Source organism: Copadichromis virginalis, linkage group LG18 (genome assembly GCF_057382275.1).
Source record: "Copadichromis virginalis isolate Kocher_CV1m ecotype Utaka linkage group LG18, C_Virginalis_male_GT1.1, whole genome shotgun sequence".
Classification (NCBI taxonomy): domain Eukaryota; kingdom Metazoa; phylum Chordata; class Actinopteri; order Cichliformes; family Cichlidae; genus Copadichromis; species Copadichromis virginalis.
In genome coordinates, this window is record NC_140635.1 from 20,307,515 (window position 1) to 20,335,466 (window position 27,952).

The 27,952-nt window shown below is 41.4% G+C and overlaps 1 protein-coding gene across 4 annotated transcripts; it reads left to right on the top strand.

Moving 5' to 3' along the window:
- The first annotated feature begins 866 nt into the window (after positions 1 to 866).
- On the top strand, positions 867 to 26,077 carry kif1ab (kinesin family member 1Ab). Of its 4 annotated transcripts, none has more exons than XM_085440455.1 (49): positions 867 to 1,223; positions 2,303 to 2,474; positions 6,107 to 6,180; positions 6,421 to 6,600; positions 6,721 to 6,789; positions 7,046 to 7,224; positions 7,307 to 7,418; positions 7,715 to 7,792; positions 8,856 to 8,921; positions 9,016 to 9,033; positions 9,119 to 9,197; positions 9,290 to 9,368; positions 9,705 to 9,847; positions 10,018 to 10,056; positions 11,115 to 11,314; positions 11,510 to 11,589; positions 12,441 to 12,516; positions 12,620 to 12,699; positions 12,794 to 12,900; positions 12,983 to 13,066; positions 13,201 to 13,381; positions 13,469 to 13,541; positions 13,647 to 13,737; positions 13,824 to 13,972; positions 14,388 to 14,566; positions 14,748 to 14,885; positions 14,969 to 15,087; positions 15,197 to 15,282; positions 15,417 to 15,552; positions 15,690 to 15,873; positions 16,207 to 16,297; positions 16,449 to 16,567; positions 16,653 to 16,708; positions 16,950 to 17,058; positions 17,178 to 17,244; positions 17,341 to 17,425; positions 17,524 to 17,629; positions 17,751 to 17,774; positions 17,885 to 17,999; positions 18,084 to 18,217; positions 18,511 to 18,572; positions 18,667 to 18,812; positions 19,938 to 20,126; positions 20,256 to 20,327; positions 20,994 to 21,103; positions 21,723 to 21,842; positions 21,974 to 22,166; positions 22,273 to 22,391; positions 22,638 to 26,077. In XM_085440455.1, the coding sequence occupies exons 2-49, from the start codon at positions 2,369 to 2,371 to the stop codon at positions 22,693 to 22,695; spliced, it is 5,160 nt and encodes a 1,719-aa protein (XP_085296581.1). In that variant the 5' UTR covers positions 867 to 1,223; positions 2,303 to 2,368; the 3' UTR covers positions 22,696 to 26,077. The 4 variants fall into 4 exon arrangements, with proteins under 4 accessions (XP_085296581.1, XP_085296579.1, XP_085296578.1 ...); XM_085440453.1 differs by having other exon boundaries at positions 11,184 to 11,314; XM_085440452.1 differs by lacking the exon at positions 10,018 to 10,056.
- The last annotated feature ends 1,875 nt before the right edge of the window (positions 26,078 to 27,952 follow it).

A 27,952-nucleotide genomic window follows, 5' to 3' on the forward strand; every position in this document is an offset into this window, starting at 1 on the left:
TTTTCTGACTTCCTGGTTTTTATAAATCCTAAATTTGCAGTGATTTTTCTGCACACCTCATTTACCATTGTAGTCTGATTGAGCAGAGAAGAGATGGTATTATTGTGGAGTAGAAACTAAAAGAATTGTAAGCAAGGCACAAGAGACAGCTATCTAATAAAATAAAACAAAACTGGAAATGACCCAAAAGATAACTAATAAGCATAAACGCGAGAAACTAACACCTAATGTAGCGACTACAGGAAAACAAACAAAATGTCGCTGAGAGTTCGAGGTTGGGTTTTGTTGACTTTGTCTGACACGCTGCCAAAAAAATACACACAAAAAATAACACAAAAATGATTTATTCAATGAAATTCAACTCATAATAATGTGCACAAAATATATTCAAAATAATCACAGCAACCAAAATGAAATAGTGGTGAACAAAAAAATATGGACACACCCAGGAGTCTATATAACTCCACCCTTTTGACCTGGTACCTTCTTACCAGCCTGAGAACAAAGAACATAACAGAAAGTCATCCAATCCTCCCATTAATCACTCCATCTGTCAAATCTACCAAATTACCACTGTCAGATGCTTTGGTGAATAGAGACTTCCTTTACATTCGTCTGTTTGTTTCGTTGTACAATTTCTGCTCAACTTTCATGTAAATTTTGTGCTTGAGTCGAGCTTCGTGTCTGATTTGTGTCTCTCCAAACCTCCAGACTCACGCTTTGTCAGTCATATTTGCGTCTCTGAGCTCTCTCCTCTCCATCTCCTCTCCTCTCCTCCTGTGCTGCATCGCTTTGCCTCGTGGCCGCCCGCCACTGATGATGCTGATGATGATGTCATCACCGCCTCCCAGCATCCCTGGCACAGCTGCACCGCCATTTTCCCTGCTTTCAGACTGCCTGACGGACAGACTGACGGCCGGCCGTCGGAGCATCCCGCACCCATCCTCCTGTTTATCCGTGCGGCACCCCGCTCCTCCCTCCACACCACTCCAAGTCTCCCACTCTTTTCTAACTGACGCACCGCTGCTGAAGCTGAGGCACGGCGGATTATCCATGTATGGGTGCGTGAGGGGAAATGATGCTGTAGGCTAACCAAAGGATAGAGCGAAGGACCAAAATACAAGCTGCAGAGGAGAATCGGAGGAGGCACCAGAGGATCCTGCCGCTGTTTTGAATGGGAAGGGGGATCCACCATTTGCGGCTGTCGAGTCTGAGTTGCTGAGGTAAGACACGGCGTGTTTTTTCAGGGCAATAATGGGTGTCACGCCTCGGTGAGGACAGGGTATTTTTGCGTGTTGGTCATTTCGAGGCTTTTGTGCGCTTAAGAGACGCTGCGTCAGGGTGTTTGGGGTATGATTCTGTGTTTAAAAAAACAGTCAAAAAACACAAATCTGCCATCTTACTGAGTGAATTGGACGAGCAAAGGCGTTGATAAAGGCTGGGACTGTCATGTAAGCTGTAATAATGTGTGCTGACCTCCTTTCTGACGCAGTCTGGGATGAATTGGTGTCTGAGCTGTGTATGTTTACGCGGCCTGTCGTCGAGGTGCGGCAGGCACAGCAAGATGGAGGAGACATTATTTACATGGCTTAGGAAATATCCAGGAAATGTCATCGGTTAAAATTCTTCTCATCCTCAAATTTATAACGTATCAATAATGGCTTATTGTTTGGATGTTAAGCAAGATTTCCCCCCTTGTTGATCGACGGGGGCTTGGATGTGACGGTGGATGTGCGGTGTGCTGTCTGGAAGCAATGATACGTTTATGAATTATTGTAAATTAGCTCATTAACTAAGAAAAAAAATTGTAGGGGTTAGGAAGGAAAAAAAAGGAATATCGAGCTTATTTTGGAAGGCGCAGTGAGAAGCGCCTCATATTTCAGGGTTGTGCATTATTTTCATTGATTTGAAGCAGTCAGGCCTTCATCCATGGCGGTGTTGCTGGCAGGGAATAAGCAGCCATTTTACTGTAGAATTGCAGAGACGCTGATGATCATCCTGCCAAATGTTGGTCCAGCCATTTAGTCAGTAGGAACTGGGTGTTTCTGCCTGAAGACAAACTGACTGTGATTCAGGGCCTAAAAATGGAAAATGGTGTCATGTGTATGTCTCAGCTGTTTGTGGCTAAGAAAGCTGCATCACCATTATTAAAAAAACAAAATGACAAAAAAACAAGTCAGAAATATTAAAAGATAATGTTTAATTCCTGGATTAAATTCTATAATATGGAGTCTTAATGATTTATGGTGTCACATGTGCTGTCACTGCTAATGAACTCCTCTGTCATTGTCTACCTGTGCAGGTGCCAGGTGCGCACTGGCCACGGGGATCTCCAGCTCTTCTGCTCACTCACACGTAGACCTGCAACATGGCGGGGGCTTCCGTGAAGGTAGCGGTGAGGGTCCGACCCTTCAACTCCAGAGAGATCGGGAAGGAGAGCAAGTGCATCATTCAGATGTCTGGGAACACCACGAGTGAGTATACGAGAGTTCAGCTGGTAGCGCCGAGACTTCTCAGTGAAGATTTAGTCAGACTGACTTTAATGTTTGAGAGTTTAATTATGCCTTTTAACTGAGAGAGGTGCTTAAAATGTAGTTATTGTGCAAACTTATAAAGTCGATTTACACATTTCAAGGTTAAAAATAATCCTTATTTATCTTACACTAGGTGTCAGTTTATCTGCTTTCTGAAACTACACATTTTAGCTCATTTGCCTTAAAACCAGCCTGTTAGGTCTGAGCCATCATAACCCTAACTCTATGAATATATAATTTGTTTGTCTGTGTGTGTTCTCCCCAGTCTTGGCAATCAAGTAAAAAAAACCAAACAAACCCAAAACAGTTCTTCTAACTGACAGCCATCCAAAACTATTCACATTTGTTCCAGAAGAGTCATTTTTCTTTTCTCCAAAATACAGAATTAGGGTTGGGTGCACGCTTGACTCATCACCAATGATAATGTAGATCTCGGAGGGTTAAGTCCACCCTCCCTTTTAACCCAGCTTTCTTCTGATTGGCTGCCCCTCGCAAATAAAAGGTTGGAACAGCAAGTGGATAAAGTATCTTTGCTCACAGCCTGTGATGACCAAATCCAGACTATCCCCTTTCAATGACATCATACAGAACCAAGAGTAAAAAAAACTCTCAGCTCTGGTGCTCTTTATTTGAAACTGTATCCACACGAGCATCCAGCCATGTAAGAGAATATGTATGACCAAAAAAATAGGTAAAAGCATTAAAGACCCACTTTACTGAGGATCTAACACTGAATATGTTAACCCAGTGGCACTGCTTTAATTGAAGTTTACCTCTATTACTTAATTATTCATTTCGTCATTGACATTTTGATTAATTAACTTTATAGTTCTCTTTAAAAAAAAAAAAAATCAAAGCCCTCAGGTGTAGGTGTAGAAATGCAGCATGAGGTGGAAACTTAAACCTGTGGTTCACTTAGACTGAAAAGCACCAGAGAAGCACTGTGATGTGCATTTAATCTTTAAAGAAGAACGCCAACTTAGCTTTTCATTGTGGAACAATAAGTGTGTGTTTTAAGAAAGGTAAGTGGCCTTTTTTGTGGAAAAAAAGACAAATTATTATTAATTGCAGAATATTTACATGTGTTTTGTCTAAAAGATCAGTCGACTGAAAGCTCTATACTATATAACCACCAACTTTAAGTCAAGTTGTGTACTTTTTCAGGACAAAATACAAACAGAATACTTGGAAAAATGCTGCAATCTCTAAAACAAAAATCCCTTAATGTAAGAGATTAAAAGAAGCATTCAGCATTTCTGACTAGTTTGTATGAGGTGTTTATGGAGCATTTTTGTTCTGTTTGTGCTTCAGAATAACAGGCTTTATGTAAATGTAGGCATAATTAATAACAAGAAGAATATTGAATATTCATTTTTAATTGGCCAGTAGGATAAGGCTGTTCTTAGCTTCTTAATTTTACAGTAAACTGATTATATAGCGCTCTATTTTTAAAACAGACAGATCATATGACACGTGTTTATGTGAATAATTACAGCAATTCGATTCAGTGATTACGAGGTTGCGTCTGAGGTGCTTCACTGAAAGTCTGAGTTGTGTTTAAAGTGATCCTCTGATGCTGTTTTGGTCTCATTTCTGTGACCCACTTTGAAGCATTTTTAGTGTTTCACCTCGTCTCGCGGGCCGCATTGTCCTGCGGCGGTATAACAGCGGGCAGGGAGGCATGCAGCATTTTGGCAGCTCGAGACGGAAACAAAAGCTTCAGTCAGGCCTGAAACCCGTCAGTGTGTGTAGGATGTAGCGACAGCCGCGGCTCTCTTCTCTCATCATACGAGCTGCATGGACCAACAAGGGCCCGTTGTTCTGGTCGAGTCCAGACCCGAGGTCAGCTGATGTAAGGGTGCAGGAGAGAGCAGGCGCATGTCAGCCTGCTGTGCCTGTTTTTAATGACCTCATTAAAAGCCAGAAGATTCAGGCTTGCATTACTTCAGCTCGGTAACTTCACATGTATCGAGTGCTAAGAGCCTTCGCTCCTCTTAACAGGACTGCTTCACTGACGCTGCTGCTTTATTGAACTCGTCCACAAGGGGTGATACGGTTTATTTAATTTGCGGCCAGAAGAGCAGCTGCTCCTCCTCAGAAAAGAGAGCTGTGGTGTATAATTGCAAAAGCTGTTATTGAGCAGAACTGTAAATCCTATCTGATCCAGAATGTTCTCATTTTTTGTGTTTTTTGGTAAATATAATTCAAAGTGATAGAAAAAAATATGCTTACTGGACACTTTACTAGTACCAAGTTGTTGTCAGAACTGCCTTAATGGCCTGTGGCATATATTCAGCAAACTGCTGGAAACATTTCTCAGGAATTTTGGTGCCTGTTGACACGGGCCAAGGAAATATCCCCCACAACTTTATATCTCCAGCAACCTGAGTCAGGTGTATCCATGCTTTCATGTTGTTTATGTCAAATTCTGACCCTACCATCAGAATGCGGATATCGAGACTCATCAGACCAGGAAACGTTTTTCCAACCTTCAATGGTAACAATTGTCCCATTTTGGTGCACTCAGTTTTCTGTTAAGCTGACAGAAATGGAAACCAGTGCAGTCTTCTGCTTTTGCAGCCCATCTGCTTCAAGGTTCCCCATCTAACCTTCCATTCAGAAATACTCTTCTGCATACCTTGGTTGTTACAAGCTTTTATTTGAGTTACTGTTGCCTTCCTATCAGCTCGAAGCAGTCTGGCCATTTCCCTCTTTGACCCTTGCCATTCACTGAATATTTTCTATGTTCTGGGCCATTCTTTGTAAACTTGGGGACGATTGTGCGGGAAAATCCCTGGAGATCAGCAGTTTCTGAAATACTCGCACCAGCCTGTCTACCAACAACAATGCCACATTCAAAGTCACCTAAATAACCGTTCTTCCCAATTTTGATACTCAATTTGAACTGCAGCAGGTCATCTTGTCTACAGACATAATTGAGTTGCTGCCATGTGACTGAGTGATTAGATATTTGCATTAATGAACAGCTAAACACGTGTTTCTAATAAAATGGCCAGTGAGTATGCATGTTAATGTAAAATGAAGGTTTTAAACAAAACCTTTGTTTATAATAAGAACTGGATTGTAATTATCCGTGAAATATGCATAAAAAAAGACCAGTAAATAATACAAATGATAAGGCAGGAGTTGAACTAACTGTGGGGGAAACACACACACACACACACACACACACACACACACACACACACACACACACACACACACACACACACACACACACACACACACACACACACACAAACATTAGATGGATCATTATTGGACACACTGCTCTGGGTGGAAACAATCATAAAAATAAATAAAAGAAGAAAATCAACGCAAACCCACGAGCATTTAAACACAGCATGCATACAGAGTGTGGGTACGCGACAAAATTAACCGGTCACAAAGACTGTGTGATAAAATACTGATATAGATTCATAGCAGATGTGAAATTTTTCACAGTTTCCTTCTGGCTTACTGTATGTAAACTAAAAAAGCCAGATAAGGAAGACAGAATGAAGAACATTCAGCTTTCGATGCTTCTAACTGATCTGTTTTGATCTTTTTAGCAATCTTGAATCCAAAACAGCCGAAAGAAAACAAGAGCTTCAACTTTGACTTTTCCTACTGGTCACACACCACGGTGAGTCTTACAGCTTTCATCAAAGGAAATACATCTGCATTAGAATATAGAAGGCTCTGCTCTTAAACAAGTCCCCAGTGACTAATCCCTCTAACTTTTCTTTTCTTTTTTTTTTTGCCTGCAGCACACTGTTTGATATTTAATGTGTGTTAGAATAATGAATATTCATGCTATTAAAAAATGCTAATTTTCAACCCCCCCCCCCTCTTCGTTATCACTCCGCTATCTCCATGTCTGCAGCCTGAGGACGTCAACTATGCCTCCCAGATGCAGGTGTACAGAGACATCGGAGAGGAGATGCTGCTCCACGCCTTTGAAGGCTACAATGTGTGTATATTTGCATACGGGCAGACGGGTGCAGGCAAAAGCTACACCATGATGGGCCGACAGGAAAAAGACCAGCAGGGAATCATTCCTCTGGTAAAGCAGGAAGCAGTTTTAAATACAGTTTAATGAAAGACAATTTTGTGCCGATTTGACTCCAACACAGAAGTTTGAAGTCCTTAAGTTGTAAAGTGACAGTGGCATTTTGTTTTCTAGCTGTGCGAGGACCTTTTCACCAAGATCAATGACAGCAATAATGACAACAGCATGTCCTACTCAGTGGAGGTGAGTCATGCTAAACTCTGATATGCCTTTTGGCAGGCTTTCCTGTTTGCATTTAAAGAAATTTTTTTCAGGTAGTTTGGCTGAAACATGTGAAACAGAAGCAGGTTATATTGGAATTGTGTTGTTTTATCAGATAGTCAGAAGCTAATTCATTCATTTTTAATCTTATATTGTTCCTGTAGCAGCAAGTCACTTATTATAACGAATTAATTAGTCATTAAACATCTTTTATGACTGCCTTCTCTTCTCCCTGCAGGTGAGTTACATGGAGATCTACTGTGAGCGTGTGCGTGACCTGCTGAATCCCAAAAACAAAGGAAACCTGCGTGTCAGAGAGCACCCGCTGATGGGACCTTATGTTGAAGATCTATCAAAGCTAGCCGTCACCTCCTACAATGACATCCAGGACCTGATGGATTCTGGAAACAAGGCCAGGTAAAAAATTTAAGATCAGTGGTTTAGATTTGATAATTGTTATTTTTAAAAACCCATGAGCATGTATTTTTGTTTTTTTCAGGACTGTGGCTGCTACCAACATGAACGAGACAAGCAGCCGCTCCCACGCCGTCTTCAACATTATCTTCACTCAGAAGAAACACGACATGGAGACGGACAACACGTCAGAGAAGGTCCGGTGCAAATCACCCACAAACGAAGATTTTATTTTTCCATTCTTCTGACTACAAACAAATCAATAAGGAGAGTTGAGGCAGAAATGATTTTATGACGTTTTATGGCCTGTTAGGAGGCCGCGTATGCGGTGCTGCTATCTGTTGAACGTGTTTCTGTATTGACTGGTAAACCACACTTTACTGCCAGCTCTCCTTTTCAGCTCCGGGTGGATTGTGTTTGCTGCGGTGGATATTTAGTCCTTTTCAGAGAGGGTGAATTATTTTGAAAAAAAAAAAAATTATTGTCTTCTTAGGTCAGCAAGATCAGTTTGGTTGACTTGGCTGGCAGCGAGAGAGCAGACTCAACTGGAGCTAAAGGAACAAGGCTGAAGGTGAGATGATGTTGCTGTTTCAGTGCTATGCAATGGCAAGCAAGTCTTTTCTTGAAGAAGTTGTTCATTTTCATCTAATTTCTCTAAATATTTGTAAAATTTGACAAAATAAGTATTTAATATTCCCTTTCAGGGGGTTTAATGGTTTTACAAATGATTTTGAGTATTTCATTACAGATTGTAAGGTTAAAATGTATTTTATAATCTTCTAAAACAAAGGGCACACCAAGAAAAACACAATAAGTAACGCACCACAAATGTAAACATTGTGGAAGAAAATGATCATGGAAAAGTAAAAAATGAATAAATACACAAGGATAAAGAAGCAAAGTAAAAAACTGATTGAAAAGCTCATTGCCTATATTTTAAAACAGACTCCACAGTTTTCTACAACAAAATAAGAAACATAATTTAAAGTTGAACTCATAAATATGCACTGATTGGTACCTAATTACATCTTTCAACAAACTGATCCATTTTCATAAACGTAGAATTAATAATACATAGCAGCGGGTGCTGATTTTGGACACGGCCACGTTGCTTACTCTGAACTCTCTACTCAGATTAGCTGTGGTTCTTTGAGCCCCGTTCTCCATGTGTCCGTAATGGCTTCAGCTTCATTCTTCCCCGACTCAGATGTCCCATCCTGAGCCTCTCCATCCTGCAACAATTTGCCAACTTCAATTGGAGTCTTCTACATACTCATCTCTCAACCTTATCTAGCTAGCTCATGTTATAGCAGCATTTATATAAAAAAAATAGTATAAACAATATGTGTCACTATACACCCAGGCCTGTTGCCATTGTTTAGTGCAGCATTTTACATTGATTTCATTTGGGGGTCAAATTTACTCCGCCATTGGTTCAAGGTATAAATGATTGAACGCCCCAATCAATTTCATCTTCTTTTGAGTTACATGACTTTTAAAATGCCAAATGAGTAAAAAAGACTCCTTTGGTGGTTTTAGTGCTAATTTGAAGTAATATATCTAAAATGTACTCATGATTAGATGGAAAAATACATGAAATGGCTGATTTCTATATTTTGTGTGTGTGTTTGCAGGAAGGAGCAAATATCAACAAATCCTTGACCACTCTGGGAAAAGTGATTTCTGCTCTGGCTGAACTGGTATGAACTTTTACACTTTGCTAAAAATCTTACTTTAAAATCCTATTTTGTGTGTTTCAATTACAAATGCTGGTGTTTCTTCTTCTCTTTTTAGGACTCTGCACCAAACAAGGTTAGTATACAGTGGCACGCAGGGTATATGGAGCATCTTTTTTTAGGGTAAACTTCAAATATTATTGTGATTCCTTTGTTGATAGAACAAGAAAAAGAAGAAGGTGGAGAGTTTCATTCCCTACAGAGACTCGGTGCTCACATGGCTGCTGAGGGAGAACTTAGGTATGCAAATGCAACCAGAAAAAAAGAGGTTTTAGCATAAGAAAAAGATTTTCTGTGTTAGTTAATGAAATATATTTGTGTATCTGTTTTAGGAGGAAACTCTCGCACAGCCATGGTGGCTGCCCTTAGCCCTGCTGATATTAACTATGATGAAACCCTAAGTACCCTTCGGTAAGGAAAATATATTAAAGCTCTGTTTTTGGGATCATTAAATTTGACGTTTTTCACTATAAATGCATTTTAAAGCTAAAGTCACACTGTCATACTGCAGGGTCAAGCAAATAAATAGAAGTGCTGATTAGATTAGATTTTAAACTCTGCATACATCTGCAGAAAAGTGGAGTTCATGTCGCTCTGTCGGGTAAAACCATTAATGGACACTTCACAAACGTATTTTTCTGTTCAACCAGCTGTGAGACACCATCCTCACTTATATTTCATATTATCTGCTCACTGTTATTCGGTACAGAGAGGCTGAGGAATGATAACTTATCGACCACCTTTTAGGTACGCCGATCGTGCCAAACAGATCCGCTGTAACGCCGTGATCAACGAGGACCCCAACAACCGGCTGGTGCGCGAGCTGAAAGAGGAGGTGGCTCGTCTCAAAGACCTGTTGTACGCACAGGGCCTGGGCGACATCATCGAGAGTGAGTGTCACAGCAGCTCACGCACACGTGGCACACACGTGCACAGGAAGCTGGTAGTTAAAAGCTTTTGTGCAGGTTATGTTTTTTCTCTCAGTACATTGAAGACAGAGGATTAACTTGGGATGTGAGCGCCACTCTCACACAGTCTCTTCTCTCCTCTGTCCTATCAGCGTATCGCTGCACTGGTCCTGTCATCACTGGTTTGAAATGTGTGTATAACTGTAGCAAGCCTGCGCTTTGCAGCTAAAAAGAAATGAATCCCGAGCCGACTTTCCTCCTCCACCACACCAGAGACCAAACTAACAATCCTGAGAGAGTGTACATGGAGTCAGACGATGCACAATTGATTAAAAAAATAAAACGAACTTTACAGAACAACTAAAATTATCTTTGTAGTTAAATCTTGTTAAAGCTGTAATCCATTGGCTAAGAGAAAAAAATGGCCTCCTTTCTTTTTTCCATGGTGTTACATGTTTCTTTTACTCCCCAAACCTCGAAATACTTTTAGCCACAAAAGTATGTGACCCCACAGTGATACTTTGTTTAAGAGATGCCGATAGGAGAACAGCGGAAACTGTCAGATTCAGGGTTGTCTTGAATCTTGCTGTTATTTAACAAGATTAGTGACCATGGAAGAAAGGACTGACTGAGAGGATGCCATTTTAGATTGTGTTTTGCAGTCTGGTCCTCTGTGTGTGGAGCTGCTGCATTCGATGCTCTGAGTCAGGTGCTTAGAGGCCTGCACCGCCGGGATCTTTGCTACAAACGCTGTGCTAAACAGCTTAAAAACATCAGTTCTTCTTTCACGAAAATAAAAATCAACACTCTATATTTGGTCCTCATGCATTGTAGTGATGTATCTATTATTTTTTTGAGTACACTTTGTCCTAACCATGCTTGCTTGCGAGCTTGTTGTGTGTGTTTGTGTGCAGTTCAGTGTCAGAAAAGAAAATCCCTCTGGTATTTAGCATTCAGTCTCTGACATTGTATGCCGTGTCAGTTTGAGTTGCTCTCTTTTTTTCTCCGTCTGCGATGGCTTTGGAAAGCAAATACGTCTGCTTCTTTGATCCATTATTTGAGCTTTCTCTTCTTTTTTTGTTACCCTCCCTGTTGTTCCCTTATTTTATTTTTTTTCCTTTTAAATCCGTATCCCTGCGTGGTCCTCTCAATCCTTGATGTCTTTCCTTGAATACCTTGCGTCTGCTCCTACCTTCCTTCCTTCCTTCCTTCCTTGCTTTCTTCCATGCAACGCCTCTCTTTCTGGCAGACCTGTGCGATTACAAGAACTTTGTGAATAATCGCCAGGCTGTCAATCAAAGGGGTGATCTCTCCACAGTGACCCATGCCATGACGGGAATGAGCCCCTCACCCTCGCTCTCAGCCCTATCCAGTCGAGCCGGCTCCATCAGCAACCTCCACGATCGCATCTTTAGCCCGGCCAGTGAGGAAGCCATTGAAAGGCTCAAGGTAGGAAAAAATAGGGGATGACGATGCATAGATAGAAAAAGTTCACTGGAGCAAAAGTGGATCTGGGTTGTGTGAGTGGGAATGAAGGGAGGAGAGGGGCTTAGGCATTTGGTGGGAAGACTCCTTGATGAATACGAGAATGAGCAGAGGTAATACTTCCATTTTGAGAGCAGGCTGTTTCTCCATCACCAACAGGAAACCGAGAAAATCATCGCAGAGCTCAATGAGACATGGGAAGAGAAGCTGCGCCGTACTGAGGCCATCCGTATGGAGAGGTTTGTCCAAGCTCTTTATGCTGTTTGATATCCACGAATGCAAAACCACCTGAAATTATCATTAAATTTAACATTTGCGTATCTGCCTGGCTTTTCAAGGCAGTGCACCTACAAGTAAAAAATCAATTGTCCATTTTTGATTGGACTTATTTCAAGGACATGTTACGGCAGTGCGTATGAGTGTGGCAAATTACACATTTTCCTAATGAGCAAAAAATCTCTGTTTTGATGCCAGGAGGCAGCACAGATTGTTGTGTCGGGAATGCATCTCGTGTAAATATCTACCAAATCAAATTGCCTAAATTTCTTTTTTATTATACATTGTGGAATTTTCAATAGAAGTTCACAATGTTTTTGGCCATATGACAAAAGCAAAACTAATTATTACACCATGAGATTGAGATCTCTGAAAGCTTTTAGTGAAATTTCCCGTTCATATCCCTCTGAGGATGAATTTCTCTCACTGGCAAGTGATCCAAACGTCCTTCCTCACAACTGAAAAATAGTTCCAACATTAAGGCTGTATTGACATCGTTCCTGAAGGAGGTGCTTATACAAGTCAAATGTGTTTGTATAGCATTATCAAGCATAATTCAGATTGTTTTACAGAGGACTACAGACATGACATGATGTGCTTTTACCCAAAAGTTTTGCAAATCATGGAACTCATCGATTACAAAAAACAAAGAAGCACATGAAAAGTGTGAGATTTTATACAGTTTGTATAAGGAACACAAAACATTATGCATTGCATGGATAGACTGTCAGTTTAATGAAATAAAAAGAAATAGCATTATTGTAAATTTCCATCTGAGTTCATGGATTGACTCCAACTCTGATTAACTCTGTAGAGAGGCACTGTTGGCTGAGATGGGCGTTGCCATGAGAGAAGATGGAGGCACAGTCGGCGTCTTCTCCCCCAAAAAGGTACAGGTCCTCAGTCTGTGCCACGCACTCGCCAAACAACTTCTCAACCTCTTGAACGATCAGACCAAACTCACACAAACACTGAAACATATTTCTCTTTCAGACGCCTCATCTGGTGAACCTCAACGAGGACCCACTGATGTCCGAGTGTCTGCTCTATTACATCAAAGACGGCATAACCAAGTAAAGAGTTCTATAAGTTCAATTTGACATGAAATCCATCCGGATACTGTGCAGTTTTTAGTAATTTCGATATATGTTTTTAATCTTCCTTCAGGGTTGGCCGTGAAAATGCCAAAACTCGCCAAGACATTGTTCTTAGTGGCCATTTTATCAAGGATGAACACTGCACCTTCAGCAGCACCACTGGCCCTCAGGGAGAAGGTAAAGTCTCTCCCTGTAGACAAATCTGCTAAAAAGATCCGTCTTTCCAGTCACATGTACATTTAACGCTTTTCTGCAACAGGATGCGTCATTCTCGAGCCGTGTGAGGGAGCAGAGACTTATGTCAATGGCAAGAGAGTGACCTCACCTATTGTCCTGAGGTCTGGTAAGTATTAGATTGTCTTTGATTTTCTAATAAATTTGGCAAGTCCTGAAATATGTGTCTATTTAAGCAGCGGTGTAATTTTTAATGCTTGAGTCAAATGTTTCAACATTCATGCTTCCTGCTGCATCTTTAAGGAAATCGCATCATCATGGGCAAGAGCCACGTGTTCCGCTTCAACGACCCCGAGCAGGCTCGTCTGGAGCGGGAGAGGACGCCGTGCGCCGAGACACCCGTGGAGCCCGTCGACTGGGCCTTTGCTCAGCGAGAGCTGCTGGAGAAACAAGGCATCGACATGAAGCAGGAGATGGAGCAGAGGTGGGTGTGGTCGCATGACTTGTTTTAATGGTATGAATATATGTCTTGGGAAAGTTCCTTGGTGTTGATGAAAATGAAATGTTGCAGGCTTCAGGAGCTTGAGGATCAGTACCGCAAAGAACGAGAGGAAGCCAGCAACCTGCTGGAACAACAGCGGCTGGTGGGTGCTCGCATGATCGCCATCGATCATAAAAAGTACTAATCAGTTCTAGGTGTTATGTAAATCCGCACCTCCTCTTGATCTGTACTGCATGTTTTCTTCCAGGACTATGAGAGTAAACTGGAGGCCCTTCGGAAACAGGTGGACTCTCGGTACCTGGAGTCACCTGAGGAAGAGGAGGAGCCTGAAGAGGAAGGTGATACTATCACTTTAATTTTTTTTCTTTTAGTTTTGGCATCAGACTTTCATTTTATTCACATCAAGTTCTCGTGTACCCTCCAGTGCCGTGGACGAAGCGCGAGACCGAGCTGGCGCTGTGGGCTTTCAGAAAGTGGCGTTTCTATCAGTTCACGTCCCTCAGGGATCTGCTCTGGGGCAACGCCATCTTCCTCAAAGAGGCCAATGCAATCAGTGTGGAGCTGAAGAAGAAGGTTAGATTGTTGTAAGATATATGCTTTGGCAGTGCAATGATATTTTTTGTGCTATGTTTCATTGCACATTGTGTTAATTTTGTTGTAAACAAACAAAATGCAGGTCGTTGCTCTATGAGGTCTGAAAAACTCGAATTTTTCATTATTTCCCTGACTTTAAATATGTGTCTTGTACTCATTGACATTGACATTACTTTGCATGTTGTTATTATTAGTTATTTATTTTTAACTAATAAAAAAGGCACATGAAGGATTTAGGTCTTTGACAGATGTCATATGTGCAGTTAAAGTATTTAGAACAAATACTACAATTTCTCAGCTGTTCAATTTTCTCATTTTCGTTTTGGATTACTCAAATAACTGTGAGCTGCTGTTCTAGTCTAAATTATGATGCAATCTCGTGTTTTCTTCACAGGTGCAGTTCCAGTTTGTCCTCTTGACAGACACTCTCTATTCTCCGCTGCCCCCTGACCTGCTGCCTCCCAGTGAGGCTAAAGAGAGAGAGAGGCGACCGTTCCCTCGGACGATAGTGGCCGTCGAAGTGCAAGATCAAAAGAACGGAGCCACACATTACTGGACTCTGGAAAAACTGAGGTACTCAGAGGTTTTGAGAGTCTGGCTTGAAGCTCGTTTCACGGTCACAATTTAATGGTCATCCCTGTAGAAAACAGTGCAGTTCTTTTAATTCAAAGCACTGGTCAAAGTAGCTGACAGTTGATACACATGTCTGCATATCAGCAGATACTGACCTGTTGTTTTCTCCTGGCCCTTGTAGACAGAGGCTGGACCTGATGAGAGAAATGTATGATCGTGCTGCGGAGCTGCCCAGCAGCGCCGTGGAGGACTGTGACCACGCCCTGACAGGAGGCGACCCCTTCTACGACCGCTTCCCCTGGTTCCGTCTGGTCGGCAGGTCAGTAACATTCACAGATTTAAGTTCTTTTACTGCACAGTGAGGACGCCCACAAACCCATCATCACTTTCCCTCCTCCTCAGGGCTTTTGTGTATCTGAGTAACCTGCTGTATCCGGTCCCTCTGGTACATCGTGTGGCCATTGTAAGCGAGAAAGGAGAGGTGAAAGGCTTCCTTAGAGTGGCAGTGCAGGCCATCTCAGGTACAAATAAAAATTAGCTGTCAGATGCTGCACACGTCCTCTTGTGTTGTTTTGTCTTTCTGGAAATGCTTGTTAACTATACTGTTTGTGCTTTTGTGTCTCTATTTAGCTGATGAGGAGGCGCCTGATTACGGCTCTGGCGTGAGGCAGTCAGGCACCGCCAAGATCTCCTTTGAAGACAAACAGTTTGAGAAGGTACGTCTGGGCTGGTGTTGTGCAGCTGAGTCCTTCTTGTCAGATTAAAGTGGAAATTTGGAGCCTGAAAAAAGAAATTCTAGTGTTCTGCTTGTAAAAAGAGGCAAAAGCTGATGATTTTATGTTCTGTTTAGTTTCAGACTGAGTCGTGTCCCGCAAGTCTGTCGCACTCCAACACCTCACAGGAAGAGCTGCGAATTGTGGAGGGAGAAGGACAAAATGCTGAGACTGGAATCTCTGCAGATGAAGTTAACAACAACACCTGTGAAGGTGAGGGGAGGGCGACGACAGGGACATGGTGGTCTTACTAGAAATACCTCATGAACGGAAATATATTTCCTAGCTGGCACATCTAATGTCAAAATGTCAATGCGTTTCTGAGTCTCAGCTTCTTCTGTGCCACGCAGCCACACTGGATGCTCCTCTAAGCCCAGTAAAGAGTTTAGGTCTGGGTCTGGATCTTCCTCTGGACCTGTCTCCAGAGAAAGCGCTGTCCCACCTCAAGATCGGCAGCACTTTCACCTTCAGAGTTACCGTCTTACAGGCCTCGAGCATCTCTGCAGAGTACGCCGACATCTTCTGCCAGTTCAAGTAAGTTAAAGCAAAGTTCCTGGAGTAACATCGTCTACCTGATGTGAATTTCATTTAACAGTTCTCGCTGAATGCCTCTCCCAGTTCTCTCTTTTGTCTTTATACAATTAGATACAAAGATTTTACAAATTTTACCTTACAGGTCACATGAATTAATGGTTAAACTCTAATCAAACTTAATGTATTTTCTAATTTACGGATTAAAGTCTTTGTCATTTGAGAAGCTGACAGTGAAATAATCTGTGCTGTTGTTAGCCAGATGCTTTGGGTGATATAATGTGTAGGAAAAACAAAAAGGCAGGTCAGCTGATGAAATGACTTCACTGTTTTCAGCTTCATCCACCGTCATGACGAAGCTTTCTCCACTGAGCCGCTGAAAAATACCGGCAGAGGGCCGCCACTGGGCTTCTACCATGTCCAAAATGTAAGCAGCATTAAACGCTTATATTAACAAAGACAACTGATTACCTACTGTTCACTTCCTCTTGTTATTTGACATATTATGTTAGCAGTCCATTTCTACAAACAGCTTTCTCAAGGGTTCATTCGAGTATTTTTCTCTCTGCCTCCGATAGATCACAGTGGAGGTGACCAAGTCCTTCACGGAGTACATCAAGACTCAGCCCATCGTCTTTGAGGTGTTTGGACACTATCAGAAACAGCCGTTCCCTCCACTCTGCAAAGATTTAATCAGGTCAGGAAGAAATCTGACCGGGTGACTTGAGATAATTTGATGGAAAAAAAGTTTTTCTCACAGTTTCATGTTGGGGTTTTTTCAGCCCACTGAGACCTTCCAGGAGGCAGTTCCCTCGGGTAATGCCGTTATCCAAACCAGGTTAGCAATGACATTTCAGCCACCACAATCTAACTTCTATACATTAATCTAATGATCAAAAAAAGGGGAAATTAATAAATGAATGAATGAATGAGTGCTCTGCAGGCTCCTCTGATTCTGCCTGTTTCCATTTTAATGAGATAATTATTTAATTCAATCATCTATCGATGATTACCGTGTGTGCTTGATTTAATATTCTTAGCAACAAATGAATGAATCTGCATCCTCTTCATTCATCCAGTGCCTGCCACCAAGCTCAACACTCTGACTCGCTCCACTGCGGGACCCTGTCACGCCAAATACGATCTCATGGTCTTCTTTGAGATCTGCGAGCTGGAAGCTAACGGAGAGTGAGTCCTGTCTGTTCCTGTTGCTGCTTAAATATGCAAAAGGGAAAGCATACACATGCATCTCACTTGTTATAATGTTATAATACGTGTCTAAAAATGGATTATCCCTCTGCCTCCAGTTATATCCCGGCTGTTGTTGACCACAGAGGTGGGATGCCCTGCCATGGGACGTTCCTTTTACATCAGGTCTGACCATGTTTACCTCTGCTGTCACACTGCTAAGTTCTTCATTTTAACCACTGAGAAACTAAATCCGCTCCTCATCTTCTTGCGACTCCACAGGGCATTCAGAGGAGGATCAGAGTCACAATTGCTCACGAAACAGGAAATGATATTGAGTGGAAAGAAGTGAAGGAGCTCGTTATTGGTGAGTACGATATACGTGGCCACGTTTGTCAGATTTTTGCAGGAAGAGCTCAAAAATCAAAAAAATGACCAGTCTAATTGTCACTTGTTTGCCCGCAGGTCGTATTCGAAACACGCCCGAGGCTGATGAGACCATCATAGACCCCAACATCCTTTCCCTCAACATCCTGACCTCTGGATACGTCTGGCCAAAACATGATGACAAGTAGGAATTTGTTTTTCCAGTCTTCCTTCAAAGCATTTTTCTCTTTGTTTGCTGAGTTGAAACTGTTGAAAGCTGGAGAGAAAGGTTCATAACTCACCTTATTTCTCTTTGTTAATCGCAGTGTCTCTCTGGGAGTTGATCACAGGTACCATGTTTTTCCATCTTTGTTTCTTAAAAACAACATGCAACAATGTCCATTTGTTCCTTAAGCTTTTCATGCAATGAAAGGCTAGATGCTGTTTTTCCTCTCTGTAGAACTTTCTACCGATTCGAGGCCGCATGGGACAGCTCCATGCACAACTCTCTGCTTCTGAACAGAGTCACACCCTATGGGGAGAAGATCTACATCACCCTCTCTACTTATCTAGAGGTGAGAGAGTGTTCGTGCATTGTTCTGCAAAATTGTAATTTTTTTTTTACTTTACTTTATTAATGTTTTCTATATTTGGGCTAGATGGAGAACTGTACTCAGCCGACAGTTATCACCAAAGACTTCTGCATGGTGTTTTACTCCCGTGACACAAAGCTGCCGGCATCCCGCTCCATCAGAAACCTCTTCAGCACCGGCTGCCTCCGGCCCTCTGAGAGGTACTGGATTAAGGATTTTAACTAGGGCTGTCAAACATAAGGATGGGGGGGGGGCAAAAATGGTCTGACCAAGACTCCAATCCAGCCCACTGTACAGCTTTAAAAAAAAAAAAAAGGATATTTTCTGTGACTTAATGAAAACTTTCTATTTAGAAAGTTGGGAGGCTGTGATTACACATTTATCATGTAGTTTCACTGGTTTGGCACCATTTCAGATCAAAGTTCTAGGTTGATGCATGCTTCAGAGTTTAAGATTTAAGTTTACCACAACCTGCTCTGCTTTCTCTCCTCAGTAACCGTGTCACTGGAGTCTATGAAATCACTCTCTGCCACGTGGCTGACAACGGAAGTCCAGGTGCAGAATAAAATATAAATCAATAATAAATGAAAATGGCAAAAACGTTTGTTTGTCCTTTGTCGTTCTAAATGCTTCTGTTCCCCTTCGTCAGGCATGCAGCGTCGTCGCAGGCGCGTGCTGGACACCTCGGTGGCTTACGTGAGAGGCGAGGAGAACCTGGCTGGATGGAGGCCCCGCAGTGACAGCCTCATCCTCGACCACCAGTGGGAGCTGGAGAAACTTAGCTTACTGCAGGAGGTCAGTGGAATTATTGGAATTATATTATAGTTTATTTTTACAGTGCTTACATCATAATAGTCTCTTATATCTTAGGTTTTTCTTTGGACATTAGATGCTTTTGCACTCTTTATCAGTCCAGTCCTGGTACCTCATCATTGTGACTGGAGTGGGTTTTTTTTGTTTCGTTTTTTAAGACTCTTAACCCGGAACTATGAATCATTCAAGCATAAAAAGCAACTAACCCAAGTGATAAACCGGTGTTTACATATATTAGACAACTTAGGAAAGAAATAATTATAATATTTGTGTCTTTAGGCATTTTGTTACTAGCAGCCAGTAACAGAAGCACTTCATTTGTTCCCATCTCTTTAGTTGATAGCAAGAAAAATCCCAAAGATAACATGGTTTCACAGGTATGAAGTTGTATTTTGCACCAATAAGATTAATTCCAGGGGGCCACAGTAAAACTTGGGGTTGTGTGCAGTGTGCCCGTAAAACATTTTGAGGAAACTGGACATGTGGAGGCCAGAAAAAAAAGAAATGTCAGGCATAAAAACTATCTACAGCAAATGAACAGTGAAAGTCAGAAAGTCATGCCCTTATGAAATATGAAAAAAACCAGCAAAACCATTCTTAATGAAGGGAAATCTGGTAACAGATCTCGTAGAGCGATGAATCCAGATTAGACATTTGTGGTTCAAGTTGTCGTCAAAATGTGTGCAGGAGATCAGGAGAGAGGGACAACACTGAGTGTCTACAGCCATCTGTAAAACACAGTGGAGGCTCTGTCATTGTTTGGTGCTGAATCTCATCCAGTGGTGTTGGAGATCTTGTTAAAACTGATGGAATTATGAACTCAGAGAAGCACCATCAGATTTTCATCCACCATGCAATACCATCTGATTGGCAACAGTTTCATCATTCAGCACAGGATAGATCCCAGACCTCAATGTTATTGAAGGGGATCATCTTGACAATAGAGCAAGAGCCAGCCAACATCCAAAGAAGAGCTTTGAATATCCTTCAAGAAGCCTGGAGAACTATTCCCGAAGATTAGTGAAACGACTGCCTACTTGACATGTGCTAAATAAACTCCTGTTGGACTTTGTCTTTCAAGTGAAATTCCCTTACATTCTTCTAAAGGTGGAAAAGACCAGGCACTATTTGCTGCTGAGGGAGAAGCTGGAGGCGACTCTGCATGCGGGACAGGATGCACTCTACAAAAATGGCGACATCATCGACTTTGCAAAGAGTCCCGTCCTCAGCCACAGCCCCAGCAGCAGCCCCGCCCCCGACAGCCCCAACCAGAGGCAGAGGGAGCTGGCTGCTAAGGTGACTGCTGCTCCCCTCATCTCTATTTTACACCTCGGTTTATTAGAGATTTATTTTCTTTCTATTTTTACACACAGCTTCATTCAGCTTCATGCTTTTAAATTGTTTTTTATATTTTTCACTTTCCAGTGTCTGCGTCTGCTGATGCACACCTTCAACAGGGAGTACAGCCAGGTGAGCAGCAGTGCCAGTGAGAGCAAGGTGAGCCCCAGCCTAGGCCCTCTATAACCCAGTCCTTTAGTCCTTCTGAACCTAATGTTTACAGCCTTCACTAAATATTTAAGCCCCGCAGTCCTTCTTTCCAGTCACTCCCTCTGCTACATCTGTTCTCATTCTTTCATGTTTTTTAAACACTTCACGCTTCCTTGTTGCAAAGAATTTCATACTTTTCACCTCTCCTCTGTCTCTATAACCAGATGTAATGTTTAACCTGGCTTAAACATTACTCAGAGATAGTTGCTGGATAAAACATGCCTAATATGACAACCATTTCTTTCAGTACTGACTCAGGTCTACTGATTACTCTTTTACACCATGCATCCCCTCCTACTTTCCTCACCCCTCACTGTCCCTTCTTCTTAGACACTGTGAGGCTTCCACTTACTTAATAACTCTCCTGCATGTCCTCTTTAACATCAGCGAGGGGCTCTTAGACATACCGAGGATTTGTACCACAGTGCTGCTTCTGTAGTACATTGCTAGAAGATGACAAACTGATCAAGCTGTTCTCTGAATGCATGTCTGTGTCGTTTGTGCTTAATTGTTTGCTGGATTGTTTTGTCTTTGTTTGTCTCTCTTCTTGTCTTGCGTGTCCTTGCTGTTGCTCTGGTTTCTGTGTGTGCGTGCTTGCACATGTGTGCGTTTTAGCTTTCTGAGATGTCTGCGTCTCTGATGAGGGAGTCATCCTCTTCTACACTGAGCACGCTCACCCCGTCCTCGACCTGCCCCTCACTGGTGGAGGGACATTATGACATCAGGTGAGGAAAAAATGTCATTTTGAATACATCTTACTCGCTTTTTGGTGCTTTGTTCAGTGAGCAGTAAGTCTCATGTGGGGCCAGGTAGTATCAGTAAAAGCAAAATGCTGTTGTATTTTCTATAATGTGCAGAATTTGTTTTTTTAGAAACATTTATGTCCTCAGTTTTTTCAGTGTAGGCTCTTAGATTACGAATGGCAGGTGATGAAAACACCACACTTTTTTTCTGTTTTTTCAACAGTCACAACATTTAGCACAACTATGCAAAATAATTACTGCACTGTAATAATTAGAATTCAGAAGAAGGTACGTACACACACTGGCCACTTTGCTAGGTACACCTGTTCGACTGCTCTTTAGGTTAAGTTTTTTTCAGGGAGGGGAAATTTTTTGAAGTTCAGCTTTGTAATTCATTCTCAACTGTCAGAAAAGTGCACGAAAGCTGCCCTGTAGATTTTCATAGGAAGTAACCTGCTTACAGAGATACACCTTGTTGTTTTGTTACACATTGCAAATGTGTTTTAAATCAGAACTAAGAAAAGGGGCTTGAAATGTTTTCTTTTGTGTCTTGACCGTTGCTCCCTTTTTGATGCAGTGTGAACATGTTTGCGTTGTCTAGACACACTGATCCCAGTTCTGGAGCATCCACACCGGACCTAGATCCGTACAGCCCCGTGGACAGAAAGAAAGTCCTCAGAGGATGCACCTTTGTTCCCGACATACAGGAGATTCGTGTCAGGTCAGATCACACTTGATACGTTTAATGCACCACCAGCTGCAATCACATGTTAGGAGATCCTCTGGATTATTTTCTTTAGTATTCAAATCGTAGGCCAGTTATTCATTTTGTATTTCTTTCAACATGCGCAGCCCTATTGTGTCAAAGAAGGGCTATTTGCACTTCCTGGAGCCTCACACCAGCGGCTGGGTGAGGCGTTTCGTGGTGGTGCGCCGGCCCTATGTGTACCTGTACCGCAGCGAGAGGGACAGCGTCGAGAGAGCCATCATCAACCTGTCATCTGCAAAGGTGGAATACAGTGAAGACAAACAGACGTTACTGCGGGTATGCTTCACTTCAGTCGTGAAACTCACTGCAGAAAAGACATATGACCATTTAACCGATAAATCTGAATGAGGTTTAGTAATCCCGGAGTATTTCCTGTCTTCAGACTCCCAACACGTTTGCTGTGTGCACCGAGCATCGTGGGATTCTGCTGCAGGCAGCCAATGACAAAGAGATGCATGACTGGCTGTATGCTTTTAACCCTCTGTTAGCAGGCACCATCAGGTGAGTGGTGGAGAATCTGTGAAGCATACAAATAGTTTACTATGAGTGAAAAGAGACCCAGAGTTTATATTTTGTCCACCTCCAAACACCCACACAAAGTTTTGACATTTTAATTATTCTGTTTTTTTCAGGAAATGGTCACTTATCCCCTAAAAATGAAACCTATTATTATAATTGCTTATTAGATGGTATTTTCTCCTTTATTTATCTTTCCTGCCTAACATATTCTTACTCTCCTTCTGTCAGGTCAAAGCTCTCCAGAAGAAAGTCGGTCCAGTCGTACCCATCGGCTCAGCGGATGTGAGAGTTGAAGGGGCCTGGCGAAAAACAGCGAACAAAACAATACAATCTAAAAGCTCAGCTCAACATCCTGCTTAATCGAGCATAGACCATATAGCAAACTTACACATAGAACCATTTAAATATCCCTCTATGTGATGACCGCCCCTGTCACTCACTCGCTCATCCACAAAGCCGACAAAAGCATTTTTTGCCGTCACCACCACACTAACCCTGCATGGTGTGCTCCCTTCCGACCTTTAGAAGAATTCCTAAGAAAATCTAACCACCCAAAACCCGTTACATAACTTACCTCTGCTGGGCGCTGGGACTAGTTCAGATTAGTTTTCATGTTTCCTGTAGATGTGTCATCTGTGAGGCTGCCAGTTTCCAGCAAAGACATAAGTCTCAGCTGTGAAACAGACATTGAACATCAACCATTAACGGCATCAAGTGAGGGGAGGGGTAAAAACATCTTATTGGATGTTTTCTCTGTGTAGGTGTGTTAAGTGCAGCGATGATAGCTCCATATCCATCCTCCATACATATAATGTACATAATAATGTACATTGGCTTGGTGCTCTGCAGCATAGAGTATTTGTTTCACTGAAGAGGTTTCAGATAGCAGAGATTCATCATTGCTGTTGCTCATCATTTTAACCTTGAAGTAGCATGAGGGGGGATCCAAGCTGTTGTTTCTGTGTCTTTTTTTAAGATCTGGTTCTATGAAAACACGAGATCGTTTGCTAGATTAGGACGGCCCGTTCAGGAGAGATAATACGTGTCCTCGCCTTGTTATTGATATGTGCTTCGTCCTTCCTTTATTATTATTTATATTGTTTTTTCTACATAACCCCTTGCAGGTATAACCCTGAAGGAAAATGTTTAATGTTGCTGTTGAAGCTGCACTGTATTTTATTGTGACAGGACCACTGACAGTTTTGTTGCATGGCACTTTATTGAGTTAATGTCTCGTACCATTTACTCTGTTATTTTAACCAAAGCGTTCTTTTGCTTTTTGTAATCGTTTCACTTACTGTGCATTTGTGTGCAAAGATAGTTATTTTATTTTATTTTATTTTAGTGGGATTTTAAATGAATAGTTTGACACTTTGGGAAAATACTTTTCCTGCTGAGACTCAGATGAGAAGACAAAAAGCGCACTTATGATCCTGAAGCCAGCAGATTTTTTTAGCCTAGCTTGGCAAAAAGGTAGGAAACAGAAAGCTTGGCTGTGGCCGTTAACAAAAAGGGAAAATAGCACGTCTGAAGCGAACTAAATAGGACTCGTTTAATGGGTGACTAAATCTTGCATAAAGAGCTGCAAGCATCATGGAGTAAAACGCAAATTAGTGAGCTTTAGAAGTGCTAGTAGGTGATTTTGTTGCTTGAGTTAATCAATTTTCACACAATAAATCCACATTTCTGGCAAAAAAGGTGAATTTCCCAAAAGGTTACACTATTCTTTTAACCAATGAGTCGCACCAGATTTGATCTAATTGGGAGGACAACTGTACTGTGTGTGGTTGTCATTTTTATTTTTATGGATCAGCAGAGTTGCTCCGTTCGATAAGCTGACTTGTGAAGACTCCTCTTGTAGCTCAATAGAAAGGACAAAGTTACAATCGACCGTGGACCTTCAGTCTTTTTAGGGCGGTTGCTTCAAGTGGACGAGAGCGTTGTCCTAGCACCAGATAGTGCCTCCCTTTCTTCACCTCTCTTTTCTTTCTCTCCTTGATCCTTGTCTTTAGCATTAATGCTAAATAAAGTTACTCACATGCATTCATGATTAGCTTTTATGTAAAGTTATAGTAAATGCTATTAATCTTTGTTTTTTAAGTTTTCATTATGTATATCAATGTTTTGGAGAGTGAATATTATCAATGATCCTCTATAGCATATAGTTATTGCCTGTAACAGACTGTAAATGTTTCCTTTGACAGCAGTCTCCCTGCCAGCTTTTGTACCGTAGCTGCTCGGTATTTGACAGCCTGACGCTTGTGTCGGACATCGGTAAAGCATGACTGACTTGATGTTGTCATGACAAGGAATGGTTTGTAGGTCTTTAAAAAAAATCTATCGATAATGTTGCTTTGAAATCTAAAACATCTTTATCTTGTTATGCAAGAGTGACAACATTGGGTCAAATTTACCGAGTAGGCATATAATGCATTCAACACAGGCCTGGTCAGCCAGCCGGTCTGCCTGTCTCATTTCCATTTAAATGCTAATGATCAGTTTTCTACACTCTGTAAGCAGAATTTAGGACTTTGTGTGCCACAGGCCAGCCAACTTGTTGAGCAACACAGCCTAAATCATGTACAAGTTTGTAGAAAATCTGACTCTAGTTAAATTTTGCATTTTATTGCAGTTTTATTTTGCTTTTTTTTTGCCACTTTGGGTTTTTTTTAAATGTTACTTTGTCTGTAAACAAAGAGTTAATTGAGTTTATTTATTGTTGAATGTGTTGGGTAGAACATGTTGTCTGCTGGTACAGAAGACAAATGGAAAGTTTTATTTGTAAAATATCAAAGCATAAATTATGTTCTTGAAAATTAATGCACTTACGCACAAAGCATCTTTATTTAATATGATTTTTGTATTAAGCATTTAGAAAATCTAGAGGACTTAAAAAAAAAAATATATATATATATATACGTCAAGGTAGTCGATACACAAACACTGGCACATAACTTTCAAGGCTTCCAACCCTAACAGTTGAAGAGTGTCAGAAACACTTTGTGAGGTAGTTTTAGTGTGCCTGCCAGTGATTGTTGAACGGCACATCAGTCGATCGTTTTGTTTTTCTTTTCCTTTGGCTGTTTTAGCTGTCACAACTCTGGATCAAAGCATGCAGGTCCACTTATCTTCCGCTTTCCCCTCTCTCCTGCCTTACCGCTTGCTAATGACAACAGCTTTCCACTCCTGAAAGTGCTGCTTGTAAAGTATGTCATCCATGATCCCCGTAATGATTTACTGGAAACCTTCCTCTTGGCTCGTGTCTTGTATATAAATGGAGATTTCTGTGTTTGGGTCTCATTACACAGATGATATTAACTCTCTTTTACTCTGTATACCATGATGAATAAGAATAATTGACCTGCTGCTTGGTTAAGTGTCACTGCAGAGTACAGAGTGCGGATCAGGAAGCAGTTTCGGACCTCTCGGCTCAGTGTGAGTAAGACGGTCATCCTGGACTGGGTACGTGACCCCAAGTCTGTGCTCTTGCTTGGAGTTGCTTGACAGAAGCAGAAACAGGTCGCAGCCTGTGATAAAGTCTTAAACTCAGTGCTCACGTTTATCTTTTGAGTGTTCTGGAGTTCTTTCTCATGTCTGTGGACACATAACAAAAGTTGTCAAAAAAAGAATCAAGCAAATAAATAAATGTGTTGAAAAACGTGTCGGCATTTGAATCTTGTGTGTTTGATTGTTACCGTGCACAGTTTAAATCAATAGTTGAGTGTGGAGTTCCCCTGGGATCTATTCTTGGTCCCCTGATGATCTGGTTACAGTGTACTGTAGGAGATCATAACTACAGTGGTAACACTTCACTGTCATCTATCTAATACTAAGTCGTGTGGATACATAAGAGATGTTTTCCTTAAAGCTTTTATTTTCCAGTTCCATTTATTTGACATTATTATCAGTTCTTGGTCTCATACTAAATACATTTATACAAGGAATAGGTAACTGATTTTAAACTTTGATATACCGTAATATGCAGAAGTCTTGAGCCACCCCTAATTGCTTTTGATTTTGCTTCAGTAGCCAGACTTTCATATCATTTTTAGTCATCCAGTCCTTGTGGCATTTTGTAAGCCACTTAACACTGACTGAGAAATCATTTAAGCATAGAAAGGGTGGAGGGATGAGCCATTCTTGTGTCTACACATAACATAAGTTATAAAGAAGCAGTTTTGAATATTTAGGCACTTTGTTACTAACAGCCTGTCACAAAAAGACACAGTTTGCTCCCATTTATTTAGTTGAATCTCTGAAAAATGTAAAGCACTGTTTGACAGGCATAAAATAGCAATTTTGCAATTACAAGGTGATTTCCAAGGAGCTGCTAGCAGAAAACTCAGCATGGTGTGCTGTGTGTCCTTACAAATTTAAGGAAAACAGAAACAAACCAATTTAGTAGGTTATTTAATTTCAGTTTGTTGATTGCTTATCTCCAGCTAATCATACTTTTCTGACTGCCATGTGTCATAATGCTGTATATAACTGTACTTGCTCTGTCCAGTTTTGGCAGGTTGAACGTCTAAAGAGCCAGAAACATGTCCAATAAAACATGACCCCAGTGAGAGACTGTTTTTGCTGACAGTGCAACCTGATAAATGAATAACATTATCATAAAGCTTTTCTATGTTCTTTTACATAATAGTTTGTACTTTTGCTCAGGGTGAGCACATCTGCATGCCTTTGTGCAGCCCTCCATTATTGATCATGTGCTTACCATGTGCAGCAGGGCCAGTCAGGCTAATCCCCTAATAATGGAGGCAGGAAATCTGGGCTACACACAAAGGCCCTCGACTGGTTTAGCTGTATGTCACCAACACCAACCAGTATGTTAATAAAGGTACTGTAGGTACTCACATGTTGTCTTGTGGTTCTCTTTTCATATCATCATGCCACATATATATGCATATGCATGCACGCTTTGCACACTTCCAAGAAATTTTAAAGACAGCCGCTGGTTAATTGAGGTTAACTTCTTTTTCAAGAAGCTTAGGAAATAACTCGATTCACAAATCTCTAAATACTGTGGGAGTGACAAAATATCCACCGTAACCTTGATATTTACAAAATGAAATGTACTAATTACATTACTTATACATATATTGTCATATCATAGGTGATCATAGAATGCATATTTTTTGTAGGCAGGGTTTAGTGTAAGGTTACAGACCCTTTCTCCATCTGTCAGGAATCTGGACAGAGGACACAAATGGATGGTGAGGCAGATTAAATTGAAAAAAGCAAGGCTTTGTTTGGGCTGATGAAAAAGCCAAAAAAACAAAAAGTTCAAAAGAAACATGAAGCAAAAAGGAGGAGAATAAATTTCCACTGGCGCACTGACAGGGCAGCACATCAGATGAACCAACAAAGAAAGGGTGGTAAGCACAACTAAACATACACAGAGACTTGATCAATTCAGGAACCACCAAAGTTCAAATCTACCATGAACTGGAAACTGCTGGAAAGCCAGTGTAACTGTCCACAGTGAAACATGTTTTACATCCTGATGGACTGAGAGGGTGCTTGACAGAAATTTGCAC

Excerpts from the sequence above, each read along its gene's own strand:
- kif1ab (XM_085440455.1), top strand. The coding sequence starts at position 2,369 with ATGGCGGGGGCTTCCGTGAAGGTAGCGGTGAGGGTCCGACCCTTCAAC. Across the intron at positions 6,601-6,720 it reads AGCAGGGAATCATTCCTCTG|CTGTGCGAGGACCTTTTCAC; the intron begins GTAAAGCAGGAA and ends TTTGTTTTCTAG. Across the intron at positions 9,198-9,289 it reads GCTGCTGAGGGAGAACTTAG|GAGGAAACTCTCGCACAGCC; the intron begins GTATGCAAATGC and ends TATCTGTTTTAG.